General features: G+C 39.4%; 2 protein-coding genes across 2 annotated transcripts in view; one reads left to right on the forward strand and one right to left on the reverse strand.

Annotated features, from left to right (window-relative positions):
- Nucleotides 1–579: 579 nt before the first annotated feature.
- txk (TXK tyrosine kinase) lies at nt 580–18,876 on the reverse strand. The gene is made up of 16 exons (XM_026160428.1): nt 15,835–18,876; nt 6,775–6,823; nt 6,215–6,296; nt 5,999–6,136; nt 5,855–5,919; nt 5,430–5,489; nt 5,262–5,316; nt 4,464–4,543; nt 4,208–4,332; nt 4,043–4,117; nt 2,605–2,776; nt 2,299–2,515; nt 1,565–1,629; nt 1,316–1,434; nt 849–1,006; nt 580–711 (listed from the first exon to the last, which is right to left on the reverse strand). Exons 1-16 carry the CDS (start codon nt 15,845–15,847, stop codon nt 640–642), a joined length of 1,545 nt encoding a protein of 514 aa, XP_026016213.1. The 5' UTR covers nt 15,848–18,876; the 3' UTR covers nt 580–639.
- Nucleotides 18,877–23,719: 4,843 nt separating this feature from the next.
- Nucleotides 23,720–26,616, forward strand: part of tec (tec protein tyrosine kinase) — a 29,052-nt gene continuing 26,155 nt past the window's right edge. Inside the window, exon 1 of the mRNA XM_026160399.1 lies at nt 23,720–24,072. The gene's annotated coding sequence lies outside the window, so the exon portion shown is untranslated. The remainder of the gene's footprint in view (nt 24,073–26,616) is intronic.

Consider the following 26,616-nt stretch of genomic DNA (forward strand, 5'->3'; position numbering starts at 1 on the left):
TTCTCAAGAAGGTTAGTCCTAACTCGTCCTATGAAAATACGCAGATGAACTGAATGCTAGGATACACTCAAAATCTAACAAATAGTAAACATGATTGTGGGATTTGTATAAAATGTTTCTAAAAAGCTCATAGCCAATGCTGCAGAAGTTGACTACAGTGTACCCATATATGAAATTAATTTAATGCCATGCTTTGTGAAGATTAGTCCACTGGTCTAGGGAGATAGGAAACATGTAAACATGTGCTAACATTTTTATGACACCAATTTGTTGTTGTTGTTGTTGTTCCGTTTCAAATTTTCAATGAATGATGCATTCTCTTATTCATTTGGTCACTCAATCCTAATGTACACAACTGCATACTCATACTATTAATATATTTGTGCTACTATCACTTTCATGTGTGTTTCATGTGCACAGTAAGTTCCTTCAAATTCAAAGCAAACAAGGAACAGCATTGATCACTTCATTGTTCGTATGTATCCACAGCTGATGTGCATTAAGTAAAATATATAACAAGAGCATTAAAGCAAGGCCTTATAAAAATATTTATTTACAAAGACAGAATAAAATATATTTACATTCATGACAACAATAAACAAACAGTTTGGAGTCCAGCGATATAGTAATATGTGTGTGCTAGTCTTGATTTTCTGCCAGTTTTCTGATTTCCTCCAGCAGTTCAGAGAAAGATGGCCGACCATCAGGCTTCTGCACCACCACCGAAGAAGAAAAGGAGACGTAATAGCAGATGAAAAGAAGAAGAGGAGAAAGATGTCATGCATTTCTTTATAGAAGGTGCAGAAACATGGTACAGTCAAAATATTAAAATACAAAATGTTTAATACCTCATGCCAGCAGCGGTACATGATGGCGTACAGTGGTTGTGAAGCACGTTGTGGTCGGTACAGCCGGATCCCCCTGGTGATGTCAGTAACTACGTCCACATTTGATCGGTTTTCAAATGGAGTCCGACCCTCAGAGAATATTTCCCACATTACCACACCTGGAGAAAAATAGCCACATATATGTAATACTAGACACATAGTACACACACACACACACACACACACACACACACACACACACACACACACACACACACACACACACACACACACATATATATATATATATATATATATATATATATATATATATATATATATATATATACATACATACATACACATATAAACATATAAACACACGTAGAGAGAGAGAGATTGGGAAGACAAAGAGAAGCTGCAATCTATTTTAAGCTACAACTACTCAGGAGCTATACACTTGGTATATTTGGCCTGTGTTTCCTCACCATAGGACCAGATGTCAGACTTGCTGCTGTATTTACTGTAGTGGAGAACTTCAGGAGGAGACCACTTCACTGGGAACTTGGCACCAATTGAACTGGTGTACTGATTGTCTAGAACGTATCTGGCAAACATAGTTGAAGAATTTAAATATAACCAGAGAACAGGTGGCAGGAGTAGTTATTCACCATGCTTTAGATTCTATAGGTAGTCTGCATAACAAATGTGGTTAAAATAAAAAAAAAAGAACATACCTGGTCATTCCAAAGTCGCTGACTTTCACCACATTGTGCTCACTAACCAGACAATTCCTGGCTGCCTGGATATGGAAAAGAAACATTATAAACCAAATATTCAGCTAGAACAGATCTCATGTGTACACCACTTTGTGTTGGTCTTTCAAGTGGAATTCCAATAAAATTGATTCATGTTTGTGGCTGTAATGTGACAAAATGTGGAAAAGTTCAAGGGGGCCGAATACTTTTGCAAGCCACTGTATGTTTGAGCATTTTAGTTATTTTAATCTTTGGGTTGAGCAGCACAAGTTTTGAAATTTATTTTTTGAATCTTGTCCTTCTTCTGTTTTAAGATAAGATAAGATAGAACTTTATTAATCCCTCGGGTGGGTTCCTCTGGGAAATTCGGTTAGCCGACCAAATCACATATTTTAGTATTTTATATTTTATTTTACCTAAATGTAGTTATTATGTATTTATAATTTCTAGTTAATCTCTCTTGAAGATATATATATATTTATATTCTTAAATATTATACTCTTATAAATGCACCATGGGATCTTGGGATATTTTGGTACACTGAATACTGTGTATATTGTTATATTGACAATAAAGACCTTGAATCTGAAGATGTCAAAGATGCATTATACAGGAGTCTGTACAAACTCTGTACAGGTTCAAATCTTACAAAAAATATACCATGATTTCATAGACTGTTACTCATGTTATATAGAATTACTGTGTTGGCTCACCAGGTCTCTGTGGATGAAACTATGTCCCTCCAGGTAATCCATCCCTTCACACACATCCTGGCACATAGACAAAAGCCACGACTCCGGTAGAGTTCTGCTCCTTTGCCGCAGGAAGTTCAGCAGGCAGCCATTCTCCATGAACTCAGCTACGATCAGCAGGGGGCGCTGCTGCAAACAAACGCCATACAGCTGTACAAGCTTCGGGTGGCACAACCTCCTAAAAGAGAGATCAGTCACAAAATGTTTTTAAGGAGCTCTTTAATTGCTCTTCCTTTTCCCACATCCGGATTATCCCGACATCCTTACATCATGACTTTGGCCTCCTCGATAAAGTCCTCTTCATACATGGCTCCCTCCCTGATGGCCTTGATGGCCACTCTTTGCTGTCCCCTCCACTTGCCAAACCTCACCACGCCAAACTGACCACTACCCAGCTCCTTCATGAAGGTCAGCTCACTGGGATTGATCTCCCACTTTTCTAGAAGAAAAAACACAAGAACAAGATAAAGTGAGTAAAGACAAGAGTGAGGTCATCTCAAAACCTCTTGCTCTATGAGACCTAAAAACCAACCAGTATATAAGAAACAGAATAAATACAAGTTGGGAATTTCATGTGCTTTTCATGAAAACTGCTAATTCTTAAAAACAAAAAACAAAAAAAAACTTTAGTTATATTATTTAGTTAAATACTTAGATGCTTTTTAATTTTTCTAACTTTGGATTCACTTTCCTATTCCTTATAATGATTACACTTATTCAAAAATAATTCAAAAATAAAGAACACACCCACATTTAGTCTATGATAATAATATAATTGCAATATGCCACAGGAAATGTTAAGATGAGATAACCTTTATTAGTCGCATGCGTGGGAAATGAAAGAGGAACAAATTCTGATATAAAATAACACATCATCTACAAACAGACATTATATTCTAATCTGTATCTTTTTTTCAAATCAGGCTCCAAAAATGAAAGATACTTTCAGCTATTTTCAAAATGAAAGATATTTTCATTTTTGTGTTCACTCATTTACTTTGCTATATATTAGATGTAGCTCTGGTCATATCTGCTTGCTTCTCATTCCTGTCCTTGTTAAGGATGCATTTGCATACATTTATACAACCAGTTTCTGAATGACCTAATTCTGTCCACATTTTAAAACTTGACTGCTAGCCAGTGAAGTAATTTGATAGAAAGAAGTTTGCGTTTAAGCTGCTAATTACAGCTGTTTTATATTTCCACTGTTATGTGGAAATATATTACTTTACAGAGGTTGAAGATCCAATTTCAGCAAGCTGTCAAAGTTCATCATATTCTTTTAGTAAGAAGAACAACTTTATTCATTGACTAATCATTCCACTTTAACCTTAGCTTTCATCAGGGCGATGAAGGCTACAGGCCAAGCACTAAAGGTTACAAGGGCAAAATGTGTTAAAGCCCCCAAAATTGTTGAAATTCTGTGTGCGCTTCAGTATCTTTAGACATTTGATCTTCTACATGACTAAAGAGCCAATATAGATAGAAACATAGATATAAATATAAGTATCTTAACTGCAAATCATGCAAAGCTACTCTAGCCCAGTCCCAGAATAAAAAATGTGTGAGTTAGGAAATGAGTATAACAGAAAACCGTTTCAATGGCTCAGTAAGAACTATAGCTGACGTGTTTCTCCATCTCTAAATTTAGCAGGTATTTTTGACTAATACTAGAGAGGATCTGTAAGTGTTTATATACACATACCTGAGCTGAATCCTGCCGTGGCAGGGACACACCTTCCCATTGGTCCGACTGGATATCGCAACCTGGCCACTAGACCTGCACAAAACATGCAAACAAACATATCAACTGCAGTAATGAATGGAAAACTGACAGTGTTGTTTTTACAAATACCATGTGCTCAATTACCTGCTGCATTGTGTTCATGGTAGTGTATAACCTCAGGTATGGAGCTGAAAATGTGTTTTTCAGCTAAGTAGTATTGCTCATTGTCAGTTATTTTAATCTGGTAATGCCTGACATCTCCGCTGGAACTAAAGACAAAGAAACAGAAGAATTGATCAGTTTGTAGGTTAAGATGTGCTTTGTTTGTGATTTTAATTCAGTGTATTTTTTGTCTTTGTCAGACAGGCTAAGATTTAACCCTTCAGGTTACATGAATCACCTTATTGTTTTGGTGTAAACAGAGACTGTGTAGACTCCCTTTCGACTAGACTCCCGGACCACAAATCCCCCCTCTTTGTCCTGGAAGAAAACAAGAAATAAACATTATTTATTTGAGTAATCGTTAATCATTTTTTTAAATAACATAATGTATTTGGATTCTTCTTTTAGTTCACTTTTTGTGCTGTGAAAAAACAACATTTGTAATGTTAAACTATTTAACATTGAATTATCCAGTAATTACTGCGGTACAGACAGCTCAGGATATTTTTGCCACAGTTTTAAAGAGCAACGTTTTAGTTTTGTTTTATCAAGCTGGTACTTGTCTTGCACAGGTTATCACATGTACGTATCTTCGAAGACAGTTTACTAACCAAACTTGCCATCATTAGCTGATAATCTGATGCTCCGCCCTCTTGACCAAATATGGTCATGGTTATCTCCAACACTCTAAAGATTACATTTCAAAACTTCGCTAATATAATACTGAGTGTGTGCATAAAAGCATCCACTTTGAGTCTGGTCTAAAATAATCAGTCAGATACAGCTTTTCACATTTGATAAGCTAAAAACAAAACAAACAAACAAAAAAATTTTTTCCAGGAAACAACAATTATCTAAGTAGTAGTATTTTTAAACACTGCTCAAAAACACTGACTAGAGAGGAGTAAAAACTTCAGTGCATGGTTGATGTACCTCATATTCATTGATTCGGGCCATGTCAGCATACATGAACGCTTTACTGCTAAACCATTGTTTTTGCTCGGCTTAGAGAACATTTAAATAGGTGCATAAATACCTCTTGTCTTAGCAGCTGCTCTGCTTCTGTCCTAGTGATGTTCTTGCAATACCACCTACAGGATGGACAACGAGAATTTAAAGGATTGTTTTTGTGATTCTAAAATGACTAAAAACAAAAGCAAAAAGAAAAAAAGAAGGCAAAAGTCAAAAATATGGTAAAACTTACGGGTTTGCCTCGATTTTGTTTTTCTCTGTCACATAGTTACTGGGGATGAAGCCTTTATTTCTGATAGAAACAGAGTAGGAAGAAAAAACACTGATAATCTAGAATCTTTAAGATGTTTAAGAATTAAATAAAAAAAAATAGTTCTAGATTGAAAAATTTATTTACATTTCAAAATGAAAATTTGTAGGGTGTATTTCATACACTATGAAATATTTTTATCTATACTATATGTTATTAAAAATAAACAAACATATTTTTGTGTCTAGAAAACTTCACATTCCTATAACAAAGCAATATTTATTTGTTTTACTGATCAAGCACAATCCCACCAATAATTGCTCTATGATATCTTATATGAGCAGTAATATTGCTCAAAATACTCTTGCTATAACAAACACAAACACTGAAATTTAAATTGAAAGTACCCATGCTTGTCCTGCGCCCGCCACCACAGCTGGTCTTGCTTGTGCAGTATGATGTACTCCTCCCCCTGTGGTCACAACACAAAAGATTAACAAATCTCTGCAGTTTATTTTTGTGTTTCTATTTGTTTGCATGTGTGTGTATACCTGTTTGAGTGTGAGGTCAGTGTCTTCCTTGGCGGTGAAGTCGTACATGGCCACGACACTCAAGAGGCCCTCACCTTCACCGTCCTCACCCTCAGGAGGGGGGAGGGGGAGCTTTCTCCTTGACCTCTCGACCTGTAACTGAGACAAAAAGTAAAGATTAATTCATAGAAATGAATGAAACATTGAAACACACAGAAGCAAACCCATTTGACCTACCCGGGTGGGTTGTCCTGAATACCGCCGGTTTGGGAAACAAAGGGAGGTTCTGCTCTCCAGCTCCACACGAGTGCTGAACTCCCTGGAATCAACCAATCAATCAGTGAGTCTATATGCCACATATGTTTTTTTGTTTTTACCCAAACTGATTCAGTTCACTTCGGTTTCATTTATATAGCATAAAATCAAAACAATAGTTGCCATGTGGTGCTTTATATTTTAAGGCAAGGACCCTGCAATAAAACCAGCAGAGTCGCCTCCTGGTGACCATTTTAAAAATTCAGGTTTGAGGCAGCCTTTATTTCACATGCCTTTGTCTGTGTGTCAGTCTGTGTTAGCACTGTTTTATTTTGAAAGTCTTGAGTCTCATGTGCTTGGGTTTAATTCTACTTCCCCTGCCTTGTTATTCTGTTTTTGGTGCCAGCTGCACTCCCACCTCCTGTTCTTCCCATCATTTATTTTTAAAATCAGTTTTAACTTAATGTTTTGATCAGTATCTATAAAATGAACGAGCTCCTTGTTTTTTTTTAATGTTTGTTTTGGACTCTTTAAATGCCCACCTGGTCTGAACAGCACAGCAGCAGCAGATGATCGACCGGATAGAGTGATCTGAAGAAAGGAACAAACAAGAACAGAGTTGAATTAGTGAAAAAAGTTTCCCAGGGCTCTATTCTTGGCACACTTTTATGTTCAAATATACCTCTTCCTCTTTTAATCTAGATTAATCAAAGACATAACATTTTTTCACCACTGCAGGTTAATATGGCCACCTGCTATCAAACAGTTCCAGTAGCTTTGATCTGCCACGAAGCTTTCTAAACTAATGAATCGAACGGATTAGTTCATCTTCTTCTTTTGACTGCTCTCTTTAGGGAATGCAAATCCCCAGCATCGTCCAATGTCACACAACCCTCTGCATGTCCTTATTCGTCACTGTATATCCTTGTAGCTCCTCTGTGGTCTTCCTCTTTTCCTCCTACCTACTAGCTCCATCTTCACCATCCTTTCTCTAATATATCCACTATGCCTCAAATCATCTCAACTCTATCTCTCCAACTTAGCTTGACGTATTAGTTATTCCTCAAAATAAAAATCTATGGTCTTGGGCTACATTAAGCTAGGTTCACTGACTAGGCCTTTGATTAGCCTCTTAAGATCAGAATAATTTCCATAATTATATCACTCTTATCTGCTACAACACATTTATTCTTCCCGGCTTTGACTACTAGACTACTACCGGCTTTTACCTCTCACATCCAGAGTCAAGTTGGATTCACTTTTATGTATGAGACAACAACAGTTGACTTGACTTAGGAATCCTAAGTCAAAACAAAACCATATTCCTCTAAAAATAGTAGGGTGGAAAAAGAATGGGAAAAGCAGCCAAAGAAAATCTCTGAGAGACCTTCAGAAACTCTAGAGAGCTATTGCCTGAGTCCACTTAAAAATAAAATGACAACACAGGTTTACATTCACATTTGCTGATTGACTTTCAATGTAATTTTCCATTTCTGTTCACTCACGACTAAGACACGCACAACGAGATTTAGAGATATCTCATATTTCATGCGGTTTAAAGACTGAGTCGCCAACGCTGACAGGCTTTTAGGGGTGTTTGGATGACGTTTGAGGCCCAGTTACATAAAATACACTGATCTCTGTGTTGATGAGGAGAGGTCTATGACATACTTATCAGTCTAAGTGATATTGGAGCACTTCAGACTGTCTGTCACAGATATGGTGTAGACATGATAATTACATCAACTTTATTTTTGTTGCTTAAACTTGAGAGTTGAATGACTTTGAAAAGGTTTTATTGCTAGCAGAAGCTTTAGTCAAAAACACTGCTCATCTTAGCGTGTCGTCTGCATGCAGACATCCGTAAAAGCAGCGACGGAAATTGTGGCCAATGGCTTTCATTTGATGGCCGTGATGCTCTCAGTGCAATACGTTGCATGAAGGTGATTGTAAGAGTAAGTGCAGGATGTGATCACACTGTCAGTTCGCACGGTCAGACAATCAAAGAAGAGAGAGAGAGAGAAGATGTTATGGCAGGGCTCTCTTTACAAAGAAGAGTGCATTAGTGAGAGTGTTGCTAAAAACCACAGAGCCAGAGTTAGTGGAAAAAGAACAGTGTGGTCAGATGAGTCATCTTTCACCAAAATTTGCAATAAGTGAACAAGCGCACATGAGGGGAACACATTAAAGGGCCGAATGCTGGACCCCTGGATTTTGCACCCCTATGTGTGGTGTCCACACATAGGGGTGCACATAGAGTTCAGATTATAACACAAGTTGATGCATCAATGTATGGTCTCAATGGTTTCTATTACTCTCTGCAGTTTAAAAGAACCAGAAACATTGATTGATGAATGGATGACTCTCCTTCCACCTCAACCTGAATTAAGTACAACACTGAAATGCTTCTTTATTTTATTTATTTTTAATTTGTGGTCATATACTAAATATACTGTTACAAATATATACTGCTACTCAGTTTCTGGCGGTCCACTCTGCGCTCTGTATGATGTCACACAGAGTAAATATCCCTAATATGGCTGTGGTGGTTGCAAGAGGCAACCAATCAGAATAAAGCTTTATTGAAGGGGAAGGAGCTAAAAAGCTTGTTTCACACACAGGGTGACCTGAGAGGAGTCACCAAGGCCCAGTTTAAGATAAATAAGGATAATTTAGAATTTTTAATGATGCAAAGTTACTGTAGTGCAGTGGTGTCAAACTCCATGCCTCAACGGCCGGTGTCCTGCAAGTTTTAGATGTGTGCTTGATCCAACACAGCTGATTTAAATGGTTAGATTACCTCTTCAACGTGTCTTAAGGTTCTCCAGAGACCTAATCACTTGATTCAGGTGTGTTTACCCAGGGTGATATCTAAAACCTGCAGGACACTGACACTTGATGCCTGGAGTTGGACACTCCTGCTCTAGTGGAATCCAGTATTGCAAATCCAGAGTTCAAAGCAACCACAATGGTCAATTTTTATAAATATACTAATACAATAAGAAACTTCGATGGGGCTCCTTCGGGATCAGGACTTTCGGACCTTTGGTTTTCCATTCCAGGTGAGTGTTTCATCTCTCGACCGCTGGTTCATTCGTGCTGCCAGATGCTCCTGATGTGCAGTCAGTTTCTTCAGCCAGTGGGTGTGAATCATGTCAGGGCCTGGTGCTGTCCAACTCTCTTTCCTGGGTGCCTGCCACGGTGATGGTTACTAGATCCTGTTCAGGAAGGTTGTTCTCATATTCTTCCCCTGCCACTGAGAGTACACCTCGGATGGTTCAGTGGAGAACTGCTGATTTATTGGCCTGCCTCTACCTTTACAATTAGGTGAATTCTTTGCTTGGAGGTTTCCAAAGCCTCAGGCACGGACAGGTTGCTGTACTTCTTAGGCGCCCCTTTCGTCATCAGACTTCTGCAGGTACAAAAACTGGCTTGATATTTTTGCTTCTAGTGTCCTTTAAGGTGGGTACTGCTCCTTGTGACTGTTTGTCGTATAGCCAAGCAGTGACGGTCACAGTAGAGAGTGTCCATAATGAGGCATTCACATCTTCTACTAGACTTTCATAGGGTATTTCACATAGTCTTTAGAGTTAACCACAGAGGGTCGACGTTCCCATCTCTCTCTCTCTCTCTCTCTCTCTCTCTCGCTATCTGTACTAAAATCAAATAAAACTAAAGGTTAATTAAATAATTAGAATTTTTATTTCAAACAGAACAGATTAGACTTTTGCCTCCAGACGCAGCTTCCTCTGTAGCTTTGGTCATCTCTTGATATTAAGTTCAAATACATGTTAATTTTCTCTCTGTGGTTTTGTGTAGGAGGTCTTTGTCAGGAAGTGCAGTTTCCTGTGAGCCTGTGTGCGCATGCCTGCATGTGTGTGTGTGTTTATGTGGGCCAGCAGACAGGTGTGTCTGTGTGTGATGGCTGCATTCCTTCCTGTGCAACTTTATGAGTTTGAGAGAACAAAAAAAACACTCAAAGGCAAAATGCTCAAAGTGTCACATGATTTTAACTGTAACTGCCAAATGCATCTATGGCATGTCCCATCATGCTTTGCATGTGCCCTCCCTGTTGTAGAAGTTAAGCCAAGGGAATTATGAACTCTTCTGTTGGTTTTTGGTGAACCAACACCCTAATAACAACCAGTCTCCGAGGTTTCTATCAGCTGGGGCCCTAAAAACCTCAACTTTTGGATAAATAAAAGTTACATTTTATTAACTGATTTGTATTTATATGTATTTATTCTGAAACTTTTTTTTACTTTAAATTTTTCCTCCCACTGGTGCACAATGTCATAATTACAAAGTACAGTTTTAAATCCTAAATCCTGTTTACTTTTTTGTAGGTTGTTATGTTTTAAAGGATGATCAGGCTACTGGGAGTGGATGAAGGATCTGCCCAGCCCAGCAGCCACCGCCAGTCTAAATCTCATTGGACTGGCAGTCAAATCTAATTTAGGATGTGGTCCCAGCTGGTGAATATTTATTTAAAAGTTTACCTGTAAAGAAAAAGTAGGATGTGGGACAGCTTTAGACGAAGGCTGCAGTCAAATAGCCCAAAAAAATGACCTCTTCTATATCTGATCAGCCAATGGAAAATGTCACAAGGTCGAGGAAAGGTGTGAAGGAGAATCAGGAGTTAGGAAAAGAGAAGCTCGGTGATCAGAGAAACAGACAGCTTTTAAACGCAACTCCTCAACAGTGTGATCATTTATGTAGCTGACATATTTCTTCAGGATCATAAAATGCTTATCTTGGACTATTTATCGGTGAAATCATGTCACTTCCTTACCAACATTGTAATGATAGATAAACAGGAATAAATGGGCTGTAAGGTGAAAGGAAGTGTTTGCCTATCCTGTCATATTTTCACTTCCTACTGGAGAGGTGATCCAGTGTAACCTCTACCTATTCAGGCAATACAGCAGCTGTTAAACTGTGGACTCAGCTCAGAGGTCATCCAAATGACTGTGGCTGTGAACAATTAACGGATCCAAACAGTTCTCTGCTCCACTAACTGGACGTTCAGCTGAAAACCTTCTGTTTCAGGTTACAGAGAATCCACCTGCTGGTACCACAGGACCTGCATTCATTTTATATTTTTGCTTACTGCATCATAGTAGATACAGCTGTCAGACTCCTGAACTCTGCCTCCTGACATCTGACCCACGTTAAACTCATGGACTGAACATACACACACCCACAATGGACAACTGTACCCTCAAACACAATAATAACATGGACTGAACCACCACTCACAACCACCAGCACTTTATATAGCCTCTGTAGAAACTATCTACACCCTCACTTATCTTAACTGCACTACTGTATAGCTCTGTGTAAATAATCATTCTGTACATTCGATAATCTTTAATCCTACAACTGTTTACAACTTGCATAGTTCCCATTTCTGTATAGCTGTATATCCCAGATTCTGTAAAGTTATTTATTTCATATTCTGTATAGTTTTTCATATTTATATCCTGTTCATATCCTGTACATAGCTTGTACTCACTACAGCCTGTACATACTTATAGTTATAGAATATTCACAACATACTTCATACCGTGTACATTATAACATACCATAATAGACCCATTTCTGTAATATACTCACATATCTATATTATTGCTAACATATATTGTAATATATCTATATCACTAAAGCACTTCTGGATGGATGCAAACTGCATTTCGTTGCCCTGTACCTGTGCATGTGCAATGACAATAAAGTTGAATTCTATTCTATTCTATTCTATTCTATTCTATTCTATTCTATATTAACCGAATGTTTTCTAATTGTTTATCATTATGACTCATGGGATGAAATCATCTCTTTTCTTTTCATAAGAAATGTTTCAGTGTTTCCTCTAAGCTATTCACCTTTCCTGAGTATTTAAAGAGATGAAACAGCTCTTAATATGGCCATCATGCAGATACTTCTGTTTCAAGTCGCTTAGTTAGGAAGTTCCCTAAAGCAAACTGACTCTTTGACTATAGCCTCTGTGTCAACCTGGTTAGTAAGTCATCCGTTGAGGTTATTAGCTTTCATTAGATGAAAGCAGTCATCAGATGCGTCCTTGTGTTTGCTTTGGCCGCTAGCAGATTGCTAAAGTCATCCATTGACTGCACAAAAAAGGCAACTTGTCTGCAAACACCTGCCAACCTCTTGCAAATCAGTAAAAGCAAAACTCTAAAAGGTTTACAAAGTGTTACAATATGAAACTCTGTTATGAGTTATCATTGCAATCAACACATTTCAAGTGTTTCTATGAAGGCAAAAAATGTCCAGTTTGTCTCAGATTGTGTTGAGTTTCACTACTGCTTGGTAATTTGTTGAAGAGTGTTTCCAGACAAACTGGCATCTTACTTGCAAACTAAGGATGACCACAGCAACCTGCTAGCAACCACAATACATGTATGGACAGTGTTGGGAAGGTTACTTTTAAAATGTATTCCATTACAGAATACAGAATACGTGCCCCAAAATGTATTCTGTAACGTATTCTGTTACGTTACTCAATGACAGTAACGTATTCTGAATACTTTGGATTACTTAATATATTACCATGCTTTTTACAACAACGTGAATGTACTGTTGCTGTGTGATTTATTACTATTACTGAAGGTCCGCGACTCCAAACTGTAGTAAAAGGACCTCTGACTAATACGGCGGGGTCCCTGTCAGCTCGTAGCCGAAAAATAGCTTTACTTTGTTGTGTGGGTCAATTTTTCTTGCGAGAGACAGAGAGAGGCGTTGAAAGACTGCTCCAACGGAACTTATTGTTTTCGGAGGAAAACACGAACACGGTGTACAGTCGAGTCTTAATAGCTTACTTACAACTGGGCTCGTCAGGCACTCTTCTTGGCTGAAGTGGTTATTATTATATTTACATGCTTCCAGCTCCCGTTTTTCCTCGATGACAACTCGTACCTTTCCACTCCCCTTTTTCTCCCTCCTCGTGCTCACAGACCCATAATGTGTATGGCAGTCCATTCTCCCTGCAGCACGGACTACACTGCCCATGATGCTACATTCTTTAGAGCTATGCTTGTAGCATTCTGCCTGTTAGCTTAGCACAACAACAACAGCAACGAAAAGGCGCTCTCTCACCCAGGAAACACACAGTCGCAGAGAGAGAGAGCGTCACCCTGTAACCATGGCAACCGTAACGCTGCCGCCTGGAACAACAGAACGTAGCTGTCAAACAAAACCCAAACAGTCCTGACCCGCGACAATATGAAACAGGAAAGTACCGCAGTGTATTCCATTTATTTCAACAAAGTAACTGTATTCTGAATACCACCTTTTTAAACGGCAACTGTAACGGAATACAGTTACTCATATTTTGTATTTTAAATACGTAACGGCGGTACATGTATTCCGTTACTCCCCAACACTGTGTATGGATGACCTTGGTGTAGTAAACCTCTTTGCAGCCAGTTTCACCTAGAGACTTGCAGCAACTTCCCGTAGCTGGTCAGGGAACACACAGTTTTATTGAGGTATCTGTTATTGCCAGGGGGTCTAAGAGGGGTGTAATCGGCAGAAAAAAAACACAGAAGCCATATCCGTGAATTCTCAGATTTCTAAGATTTGTATAACTGATGCTAAATGCATTGTGCATTGCCAGGATTATATTTTTAAATGGGCTGGCATGGGTCATACACTCAGGTACTGCATTCTTTTTCTTTCTTTACTGCTTTACCAAGTGGTAAAATAAGCACTTAGATTCTAAATAAAAGTCATAATTGTCCTTTAAAAGTAACAGTTAAAGGTTTCAGAGTGTATGTAGAGTACCTGAAGTGAAAGCTGTGGATTTTAGTTGACACTTTTTGGGCTTCTGATTCCTGTTTTCTGTGGTTAGCCTGAGGATATTAACTGTAATATTTCCTTTGGGGTGAAAAATGAAGCCAACACTGAAGTTGGCGTCATAAGGCTGGTTGCAGACTTCTATTTTAGAATGCTGAAAAGAAACACGTTCATGGCCTGCTACGAAGTAAGTCCCTCTTTTCATAACAGCTTTTCGTTTGTAACTCATCTTGGAGTTTTACTGGTAAGGCCCAAAATTATTCTTTAACAGAGATGCTGTTGGTTGCTTAGCATGCGGACACAGGCAGCTGTAGCTGCTAGCTCTCCGCTAGGCCTCTCCTCTGCTAAACTGGAATTGCAAACTTGTTCTGAAGTGAAAGTCTAATCAGTCTCAGCTGCAAAACAGTGCATAAAGCAAATATTAGCAAATAAATATGCTAACACAATTTATTAAGATGGTGAGCATGGTAAACGTTAATTGACAGCAAATTAGCATTACTTTTGTCAACATGAGACTAACATATAGGAGAAACCTGAACTAGCTCTACTTGGGTTCTGCTCAGATTTAAAGGCCAGTATGAGTGTACCTTCCTGTCTGGGTAACTGCACCTTTGTGCCATGTGAGAAACAGAACTGAAACTTTACATTAGCAAGCAAAACACTCCTTTCTGCTCAGCAAACCAGAGGTGTTAGTTTGCATACAGGTGTCTCTGCCTCTGCTTAGCTTTCGGTCGACATTTTCACATTGTCCTTAGCTCAAGGGTTTATGCATAATAAATGTGGAAAAAGTTTCAAGCCAAAAACATGGTTTAACGGTTTAACAGCAGATGCTTCAAGCTAAAAAATACACTTTTTTGGATGTGCATACAGATTTTCTCTTCTTTTATTTTTAAACACGTAAACTAAGCCACACTGTTTTCATGTTGTTGTGTTTGTTTGGTTTTTTGGGGGGGGTCAAATCAGTGGCTCTCAGGTAAAAGTGCAGGTAAAAGCTAAACTAAGTTAAATTAATTTAAATTATGGAGGGAAATTACTTCATGTGGTTAAAACTCAAGCTTTACTGTTAAGGACTACAAAAAAACTGTCAGGTAGGCTGAAGAAGAGGGAAACCAGAAACAGTCAGAAAACTAAGACAACTAAGCAACAAATGAGAACAAGACCTGAAAATCATCCCAGCTCGGACTTTTTTGAGATTCTAATTTTTTAAAGAAGGAACATTCAAGTGAGTCACTTCAGACGGTGCGAACGTGAGCTACATAACTGTGGCGTTGTGCCATTAGCAAGAATTAAAGTAAAACTCGTGTAAAGCTAGTCTAGTGCAGCCTAAGAAGAAAACTTTGGAGCGGACACCCCTGAACATGGCATTGAAAGATTATAAAGAGCCAAAGTTGAGTCTTTGTTGTGTTTTGTCATGTGATGAAGTGACATTTCAAGCCAAACTGCCATTTTGGTGTCCCCTTTAACTGCCTGACTGCCACAGCTTCAGAGATCAAGAAACATCAAAAACTTTCAGAAGACGTTCATAACCTTGAAGTTACTTCAGGTACAAAGTGACGGGAACCTATGGTGGTATTAAGCCCGGCCGTTTGTTAGATGACGTTTTAATGGTCTCGGGCTCATTTCACGCTGCATACTAACGCCGCACATTTTACTCACATTTTCTCCTTTAACGCTGAGTAACTCATTCTTATCAGTGCAAATGTTGGCTTTTTTGTTAGTTTGCTGCAACCTGCTCCAATGTCAAAAGAAGAAATAAGCAAGGTTTGTACGTATGTTCGTAAATTACTTACTTGAGTGAATCATGACTGTCTGTTTCTTTTGTCTTCCACCTCTGCTTTTTTGTCTCCCTCCTTCTCCTGCTTTGACTCTTCTTCTATCTCCTCATCAGCGCCACTTATTCTTCTTCAGTTCTTTTTAGGTCAGCTCGGTTCAATCTCTTTCTGCAACCATCGGTGCGGAGCTGATAGGACGCCACAGGTGGGAAACCATCGAATAATTGAGCGACAAGGGTGCAGAGACAGATTGAGGTAGAAAGAAAGACGGAGACACAGGCAGGCAGGTGGGTGGAGGAAGTAGAGTAGGTGAAGAAGAGAAGGCAAAAGAAAGCAGATATGGGCACAAAAAAGAAGAGGAGGATAGTTGCCTTGCTGCTGTTGACTATTTTTTGAGTCAGCTTTTAGACACATGAATCAAGATTTAAATGTCTGAATGCAGAGCATTTATATTTACAGTGTTTACAGAGAGAGAGCGGGCGAAAGAGAGTGGGAGAAAGATGAAGACAAAGATACAGAAAGGAAGTGAAAGAATGACGTGAATGAAACCACAAAGCATCCGTCTATGTGAATATCTCCATAGACACACACACACACACACACACACACACACACACACACACACACACACACTGAGGCTCATAATGCAAAAACAGGGCTCATATTTTATCCTCCGCTTAGCTGCTATGACCGTCAGAGCCAGTTCAAAATCTGGTCCTTTGACTCCAGCTGCTCTTTTTATTTTTGTTATTCATTTTTGTTATTTCTTTAGCAAAGGTTTTTTTAAAGGAATGTTTTAACAGAAATGTTTGACCATGTGTTACTCACACAGGTTTTCTATTTGCCCCTGATTGACCTCATTCAGGCTTCAGCTCAGCCACAGCTCCACCCTTTTTTCATAATTGTTGGCCACATCTGGTCCACAGAAGATTCACCTGTCCTGTAAATGAACTGTACCAGAGGTAGCGTAATTGTGAGCTATCCAAATGCTGTCTAGGGAGCTCAGAGTACAAGGTCACTGTATGTGATTAGAGGATCATAAAGTCATAAATTCTTTCTGTGACTTGAAAGTGTCCCATCCAGTCATTCCTTTAGTGTAAAATAAAAGCATATAAAAAATATTTCATGGGGTACAGGTTGATCCAGTGTAAAGTAGTTAACTGTAAGAGTTTTGTTTCAGACTGAATAGTTTTAGCACCGGGGTAATATCGTCCAAAACTGTAATTTCCTCCTCAGAAAGGTCAGATGCCTTGTTAGAGTACTTTCACCTTTTCTTTTACCTGGTCTATAAAGGTTAGGGCCACATCCCGTATCTTCTTCATAATTCCTGTTTCTAGCCTCCGTGTGATTGGCTGAGTGAGATAGATCAAAGATATAGCAGAGCTGCTAAAATTAGTTCAGCAAACTCAGAACGATGAGGTACACACACAGCTGACCAACACCTACATATTGTGGTCACTCCTTAATCTTATTCACAACTGAGGATAGCTGCAGCAGGACTGTATGGGTCATGATAAAAGGAGTAGAGTGTCAAAGCAAAACTCTCAATTTACTGCTCGATCTACGTCTCTACCCTCACCTACAGTCACGAGCTCTCGTAATGACCAAAAGAAAGAGGCTGTGAATATGAGCAGCAGTGACTAGGAAGCCTCCTGGATTAAGTTTTTTGGGCACGTCATACATGAAGAAGGCCCTGGGGCAGATGGGAGACATTTTTTCTCAGTAATTCAGGACTTTAAGGTCTTGAGTGTGTTACGTCCCTCTGCAGCCCCTAATCTCCTCAATGTTTTCAGCCGGTGCTAATTGATAAAAGCATACCTGAGGCAAGCTTCCCGGAAGCTCACTAGTCTTTGCCTCGGTGGCACCAGCCATTTTAGCCAACCTGCTATGCCATTTTAAGATAAAACCTCTTCTCACTACCACTCTGGTATTCGTCTCCTTTTTTATGTTGCGGCTTTTGAGCTGGGCCGTAACAGGGTGTATGAAAAAAAACTGAGCTAGACTGGTCTAGATTCATGAAAATATTTCCCCCCTCATCCAAGAGAATTAGTCACTTCTAAAACTCCAGGTATTTAAACCTCTACGTGGTGGTGCTGATGATCACTGACCTTTTATTAATGATGTGTTTCATCATATCAGCCAAAGTATAAACAAAACAAAACCAAAAAAAAGGTGTGATCATTGCCACTGTGCGTAAAACCACTGTGAGAACCATCGTGTGACCAGGTTAGGTCACCTGATGCTAAATGAAAGCAGAGGTTGAAACACCTGGTAAGACAACCCAAGACAGCTTTGTACTACAGATGGTTGATAGCTGGTGACATAATCCACCACCTCTGTTCAACGTTCATCTGAACGTAACATTTGCAGTGGGAGAAACATCTCGTCACTCATATAAGGGACTTCTTCTGTCTCAGCTGACTGTTTGTGTTCTTGGTCCAAAATGTGAAGACTGGCCTCGTCAAAGAGGAGAAAGGGCACTCTTGATTGCCACTCTCACCTTGCCTGGGGTGACCTGAAGAGTTTCACATGGGAACACAACGGTTTTCCTGAGGGCCCACAATTCATTAACAACAGGGAGCACCCCCAACACAGCCTGTCCATACCTTGTACTCAGGTAGGCGCTACAGGAGTCTGAAAGTCTGACATTTTTAAATAAAAGCAGGCTTTCATCTGCAGAAAGCAAACATTAGGAAGAGGTTCATTGAGATAACCAGATGGTGGCTCTTATTCTCCAGTCTACTACTGAAGCATGACAGAAGAAGAAGAAGATGATACGATTTAAAGAGTTCCAGTCAAGGCTCAAGTGATGGGAAACCCCCTGTTTTTTTCTCTTTCGTGAAGGCTTGAGTCATGTTTAAGTGACACGTTTCACGCATATCATCATTTTTCTGAAGTATGTTAGTTTATGTTGAACCCAGTCAAGTGTAAAACCTTATTTTTCATATTTCTGCTTTTATTCAACTGCAGTTTAAAAATATGTAATATAGTAGTTCACTGTTAGACTGATCAGTAAATGGTTAAACAGTGGTAACTTGCACACTGACACTTTCCCATTACTTTTTTTTTTCTTTTTGCCTGTCCTGTTCGGTACTTTAGCATCAGAATTGTTGTCTGAAGGCCAGGAAAGATGCAAGTGGAGAAAATATGCCAATGCCAAATTTTTTCACTTGATTAATCTATATTATCATTGTTTATTTATTTTATTTTATTTTATTTTATTTTATTTTAAGAAATTACAAATTGGACAGACAATTAGAAAGAAAGAAAGAAAGAAAGAAAGAAAGAAAGAAAGAAAGAAAGAAAGAAAGAAAGAAAGAAAAGAAAACAGAGGGGAAGGGGGCAGTAAAAGAAGACACTGAGAAAAAAAAGGAGAAAACAAACGAGAGAACAACACAATATAGAGACAACAACCTAGATACGTGTAAGTAAAAGTAAATACTAAATATTGAATGTTATTGAGCAGCACACAGGTCCGACAGTGTACAATATGCTTTAATGTAGCAGCCAAGGAAGATATAGTTTGTGTCTGTAAGCACTCACGTGTACACCTGTGTGCGTGAGCGCTTAAGTTCAAAAGGTTTCTTATGCAACGATCTCCTTTGTTATTTTCTTTTTCAGCAAATCTGTGGTAGCAATCACTGTCCAGCTTTATCCAAGATTTAACAACTGGACAAATGGCCTCGTGTTCATCTTTGGAATATTTTGGGTATAAAGAGAAATTCATGGTCGACATCATGCCTGCAACCTGTCCATTCCTGTAAAACAAAGCCCAAATAGTCATTCTTCCACCATCATTTGATATGCTGTGTTTGGTTTTCTCCAACACACTGCTGTGCATTACAGCCAAACTTTTTAATAAGAAGCTTTCTCCCGGTAACCTTTCCTATCAGTGTACTTGGACTGTAGAGTCTTCAGTATATATATCTTACAATCAGAGATGGGCTTACTGTAATCCGATTACTTTTTTCAAGTAACGAGTAAAGTAAGGGATTACTATTGCAAAAACGGTAATTAGATTACCGTTACTTTCCCGTAGGAACGCTGCATTACTAAAACCGCGAATTTTTTTGCGAGAATGTCTCATGACAGTGACGTAAGCGAGTGCGACGTTCGTGACAACAGCTGTGTGCAGATCAACAATGGATCATATATCGAGTGCGGGAGAGAGTATGAGCGTGCAGCGTTTAAAGCGTGGAAGTACTGACCTTACTTTGAGTTTGAGTCCATAAAAAGTGACAAAAACATTAGTGTCCGTTGTGCGTGAGAAGAAAACTTCTTTTTACAGTGAAAACTCCCTAAACTTCCAAGCAAGCACCGAGTGCGCTACCACGTAATGGGAAATTCACAGTAATTAGTTACTGATTACTTGACCAACACTGCTTACAATAACATCACCTTCAGTGCATCCTGTGTTGGACATGTGCCATTTTAGCTCTTTATGAGACTCTTGTGGTCACAGCAAACGCTGGTTTCCTGAGATGACCATATTAGGGAAATCACCTCCCTCTGATCTCAGACAGAGCAAAGAGCAGAAAAGAAACTATGTTTAATGGCATTTTACAGCATTTGGCATCATTTGGCAGCATTTGTTTAATATGAGCATCCGCAGTATGTGTAATAACAGAAAATGAGCAAAAGCGGAGAAAGTCAACTTGGCAATTTTCCAAAATATTTGCCCTTATAAATGCTTCCACCTTCAAAGGTGGTCTAACTTTTGAAAATGTCTTTTCAAAAGTGAGTTTTAGAAAATATATTCACAGAGAGCTGTTGTCACTCTTTACAGGATCCAAAGACTTTCCAAAACCAACCCTCCAACACAGCAGCACAAGCAGCATTAAATATTTTCCACTCAGCTATCAGTCGTGTGGTGTGACACCTCTCCCACAGTTTGAAAGGAAGTCACAGCCCACTCTAACTGATAACAGCAAAACATGTAAGGGTTATCCTTTTAATCACCTGAGCTTACATGGCACTGTGCAGATTTCTCTTTTCCTTTTAAACAAACAACCTTTATTTGTCACATACACAATCATACAGACTACAACATGTAGTGAAATGCTTGGTGTCCGAGCTGCAGACAGGCTGCAGACGTAGCCGTGCCATGGAGACGTTTCCTCTCCACCACAAGACATTTGTCATGTGTGGTCTTCCTCCTTGTCAAAAATGTTCAGTTTGAAGAAAGACCATATTTTAAAAAGAACAAAAAATTAAAAATACACAAGAATATCTAGTAAAATAATCCAGATTTTGTTTATCCATCTGTCCATCCCAAACTCCTCCAAGCTCTGCCTTTGAGACACTGTAGGTGACTTATATTCCTATTTTAAATTGACCTAGAGGACATTTCTGGGGCATTTGCTGAAACTGAAGGTCTTTTGGAAAACCTAACTTTGTTTTGCTGATTATGAGCAACACTTTTCACTTTTAACAGTTTTCCCAAATATGACTCCGATCTCTGGTACAATATGTTGACAGAGATTCAAATCTAAACAAGAAACAAAAAAGAACATTATGCGTCTGATGTTTGATTATCAATCATCAGGTGTTGAGTGGCACAACAACACTGAAAAGACCTGTGATCCATAGCAATCCTTTCTCTGTTCTCAGTCATTTGCTGCTGCTTCTACTTTTTTTTTAGTAAAGATAACAATGGCTCAAAGTGCCTGCCATGAAGAGTATACCCACAGGAAGTGTTGTGCCTCCACAGTCTAATAAAAGAAATGAAACCAGCAGCATGAAAAAAGTAAAAGTGTGAAATGTGTTAGAAAGTTTACGTCAACAATGAAATAAAGTAAGACAGGTCATTAGTCTGAAAAAACTCAAGGCTCAATCCTGCACTCCTGCCAGCTGTTCATGAGCGAACTCGATTAAAGCTTAAAGTACTTATGAGAACCTGAGCCTTAAAAATTATGCATTAATCTTAAACACAGGCTTAAAAACTCTGCGATAGGCCCTGGGAAGATGATTTATGCGTGTGTGTGTGTCCTTATCACCGTGTTGGATGCAACACATAAGTATAAATCCCTTGTGAAGTTTGGCTAATTTACCTAGTGTATATCAAGCCAAATGTTATAGTTTAATATAAGATATCTATCCACTCTAGTCAGTTCATCATGGCAGGGTAAACCGTTCATATGTGCGTATAAAAAAAGTTTAATTTGATTCAATTTCCTCTATATACACACACACACCTACGCATATCTATTTTTGTGTTTTTATTTTGGACTTTACTGGGGTAGTTCAAAATCATTGTTATTTATCGTATACTCGACCTTGGTGCAGCCTGTCAAATTCACCCACATCTGCATCAAACATCTGTTTCAGTTCCTCTTTCCTTAAGATAATATCTTCATGATTGGCTGCCCTTTACAAACAGAAGGTTTGATAAGCAGGTGGGTGGAGCTCCTCTTACAGAGTTATCATGTTTCTCAAGAAGCACAAACCAATCAGCCAAGGAGCAGCCGTTGGCTTGCGATGTAAACTACATAAGAGGCTGATGCCATTGCTAGCATTCGTGACTGAGCATGGGTTTAATTGCATTGTGGTTGTGTCCTAGTGTTTCATGTGGTGCCAGTGACAATAGAAACAAGTACAATTATGAGACTTTTTCTCTTTATTCACTGCTCTGCTTATCTGACAGCTGTGCGTCCTTATATTAAAGCTATGGCTGGCGATGTGTCACCATAGACGGTACTGATTGATGGTGCTGAGCAGGCTAGTTGCCGAGTGCAGCGTGAAATTTCCATGGAGATGCATCGCAGGTTAAGCTGCAGGTTTTGTCACAGCATTTCAAAAGGGGTGTGTGTTTAGGTATAGGGTTTGTGGAAGGTTTAACACAGAAGAATAAACCCCCTGTAAGTTTGTGCCCATCAAAGAGAAAGAGGTCAGCAATGTGTGAGAACATTTGACCGGTCAAATAAGTCTGACAACACACTAGGAAATATTTAATAGTTGATGGTGCTCGTTAATCTGAAAACTCCTCTCTGCCCACTGCTTTTATGGAAAGTTGCACACAAATTTTAAAACGTGTAATGTCTGATAGGACAGCCAAGCTAACACTAAATGACTTTGAAGGTAGGAAGGGTCCAGTGAAAATCATTTTTCAAGGTGCATTTTCTTTACATTTCACCTGACACTCAAAATTCTAGTGTTATAGTAACGTTACTATAACACTAGAATTTTGATTAAAACATGATTTAAATGATTAAATCATGATATGCCATATACATTTTCCTTATGAGATGAATTGTCAGTGCAAACTCTCCACTCACACTCCACTGACTAAAACAGTCACTTTATCAGAAATGTTTTGGTAGCGGAGGAGCATGCTGGGAAATGTATCACTTATACTTCCGCACCTTGTTCCTTGTCAATTTGTGCAAAATGTCTGCAACCCCACACACCTCAACTATGTTCCTCTTATGGAGAGGTTATCCGGTAGTGCTGCATTTTAATTGTGTTTAGCAAGCAAAGCAAAAATGTGCCTGTCAAAAGAGGAAGGAAAGAAGAGAGCAGGGTGAGGACAGCACCAGGACGTGAGATCTGAGCAGTGCTAGGCCTGAACGATGAAGCTCAGACGGCTGCATAGCAATGAACCATTGTTACCACTTACATGTTAAACACGTACTCTCAAACTGCAACATGAGTGTGTGCATGTAGCAGCTGCTCCAGTGGAAACGATCACTGAGTAAGGAATTTTCTAAATGAGAGTACTTGTTGTATGCTGACTCATCATGTCAGTTTGTGTTTTATTATGACTATATGCTGCTAGTTTTTGATTTATAGAGTGTGTGTGTGTGTGTGTGTGTGTGTGTGTGTGTGTGTGTGTGTGTGTGTGTGTGTGTGTGTGTGTGTGTGTGTGTGAAAGATACGTTCAGGTGTAACAGGGCTCATCACAGATGGAAGTGAGAAAACAAACCCTGAGTAACCCAACAGGAATGGGACCCGTGATGGAAGAAAATCCCGGCATCTCATTTGCTTCTTCTGCATTAAACACGAGGTAACAGCACGTACATGCGTGAAAGCTGGAGACGGGGACGGTCACCCACTGGTGACGCAGCCACCCCAGAGGTCTAAATCAGTCGTAGCTCACTCAGCGATCACCGTGCAGCAGCGCAATACGAGGAAGTGCGCGTGTCCGTGAGCCGGTGCGTTTCTCTTCATTTCCTGAATCCCGCTCCCGAGATTCGCAACGACATGGGAGGCCCACGGACTCCAACCAAGTGAGGAGAAACTGGGAAATGAGGCGCGGAGGTAAGGGATCCTTTTTTCCACAGACACCCAGCGAAGTTCCTGTAAACTTTTTGCCTTTTGTGTTCTGCTGTCCGCAAACGAAACCGCGGACCTGCGAGTTTAGAAGTGCCGCTGCTAAACTCTGTGAGTTTAAAAACGCTGTGAGTTTAAAACAGAGGATACGATGCAAAAACGCTCAATAACGTTGAAACTTTCATTTTGTGGGGGTGATGCTGCAGCGTATAAACAACACCAGTGGACCTGCTTTCAGCTGCTGCTTTGTAAAATATCCATATTAGTATTTAATCGGACAGTATAGATTAAAAAAAATATAGTATACATATAGTATGGTATGTGTAGTAGGACCGTGTAGTATCACCTGAGAACAGGTGTACAACCCGCGATACGCTTCAAATCACCGGCGTGCGTTACCTTCCCTCTGCTGCATTTAAGTGCGGTTGGAAAAACTTAACGGACACTACTGTGAAGAATCTCGGCCTTGTTTCACATCCAAACTGTACCCAAGCAGTAAAGGGTTTATGCTTTATGGGCGAATGTACTGATTATATGTATTCTGTGGGGACTATTCATAGTCAAAGGATGCTTTACCGCTTGCTGAAATGAAAATAAAGAAGGTAGAAGGTGAAGACGGGGAACAACTTGACCTTTGACTAAGGAGCCACAGTGCACCAGTAACAAATGTGCTTCATTGTGCAATGCCAGTAAGACAGGTGTTGCCTTTGTCACCCTTCGGGCATGAAAACTGTTAACATGTTTATCCCATACATACAGTTATATAAAGGAAACCGTTGACATGTCTCTGCAGACACATGCATGAAGGCAACCTGCCAGGATTTTGTATGTTTATATTTTGATAAGTTGGCACGGAGATCCAGACGACACTACTGTAACACTGTTGTATTGATGGCGTTATATCAAGTAATCTTATCAGATGTTATTCGCAGTGTTATTCTGCATGTGTTTAAGGTTTTAGATTAGCGTTATGCATTTTGATGCATTAAACAGTCACATGAGACCAAAATAAGTTGCCTCTTCTGTTCTGCCTCAACCCAGCTTTGTTTTTTTTGACTCGTTTTTGGTTCGAGCAGCAGTAACACGTGTCTGACGCACATCGAATGCCACCAGGAAGTCACCAGCTGGTTTTTGGACTCTGGCAGTTTGAAGGGCTCTATGAATGCTTGCTCAGATGCATCACACAGACACATACCTGCTGGTTCATGCTAAGTGACAGACTCTGAAATCCTGAAGCATATTATTTGTCTGCTAATTCAATAAGGAGCCAATGTTGTGAACGCACTCAATGGGACGCTTGGCTAATGCAGCCTCACAAACAGGCCTCAGAAAAATTCAAACGAATGGCTTGGGTGAATTTTCACACCATGAACTTCTTAGAAACAGCTTTTTTTCCACCTTTTTTTTTTTTTTTTATTTAAGCAAAAATGTGACTTCCACAGCTGAATTTGACAATCGTAAAATTAGGAGTCCGTGGGTATTTATGCACTTTTGGTGACAGTTTAAGGTGGCCCCTGTGGGAAATGTGTTGGCACTTGAGCATTGGCATGTATTTTTAACCTCAGATGTTGCTGCTTGGTCACGCCCAACCCCATCTGCCTCCTGATGTTGAACGCTCACATTACTTGTTTCACACAGCAGAAACAAAAGGCTTCTGTGTAGTGCAGCTAACCATTTGCCTTGCGTCTGATAGATTTGCACGGAATTACTTATTACCTACCAACCAAATTTGTAAATCACCTGATAAGTTCAAACTGAGAGAAGAGCTTTGGCGGACACAGATAAGAGCACATCCTGCATCAGCTTGAGACAAAACACCTCTTTTACTTTGACATTATCGATTGACTCAGTGTTTTACTGGATGATTAACCACCACAAAAGATGTACTGACTATCGGATGTGGTTTGTAAGCTTAATATGCTACTCACCTACCCATAAATGCTAGTGACTATGGTCATTTCTAGTCGATGAATTACATGCCCACATGTTTTTATTAATCACACTCAGTAGTTTGTGCTGATTGAACTTGGGACATTGAATCAATCACAGCAAATGAACTGATAATCAGCAAGAGAGCTATGTGATCACTGCATAATGAGCTGACAGTGAATGAATAGCTTGTGAAGCCACTGAGTGCAAAGGTCATTAGAGTTCATTACTTTGTTAAAGCGACATATGTGGTGTTTTTATGGTGTTACACGGAGCAGCTTCAACTTAGAAAAAGAAGAAACCAAACTGAAATCATGTTATTCACTCTTAAAAGTAAAAAGAGATCTGTGAGCCCTTCTTAAATCTTATCCTGGATGAATCACATCTTTCTAGAAGAAAATAAACAACAAAGGCTGAGGTGTAATGAGTTGACACAAGTGAAACTAAACTGTGTTATTATAAAGATAACTGAGCGTTGCCGGTGAAATAAAGGAAATCAGTGTGCGTCGCATGTAAACAGAGACGCTGCTTATGAGCCTTGTGGCTCTAAAGACAAAAAAAAGCAGAATCAGACAGACAGAAATAAGTCATAATGAAAGCTCG

This window comes from Astatotilapia calliptera, unplaced genomic scaffold, assembly GCF_900246225.1.
Source record: "Astatotilapia calliptera unplaced genomic scaffold, fAstCal1.2 U_scaffold_1, whole genome shotgun sequence".
NCBI lineage: Eukaryota > Metazoa > Chordata > Actinopteri > Cichliformes > Cichlidae > Astatotilapia > Astatotilapia calliptera.

Bases quoted from the DNA above. Each gene is read 5' to 3' on its own strand.
- txk (XM_026160428.1), bottom strand. The intron at 1,630-2,298 runs GTGAGCCAACAC...TTCCATATCCAG, and splicing joins GTTTCATCCACAGAGACCTG to GCAGCCAGGAATTGTCTGGT. The intron at 712-848 runs GTATTAAACATT...GTGGTGGTGCAG, and splicing joins TGTACCGCTGCTGGCATGAG to AAGCCTGATGGTCGGCCATC.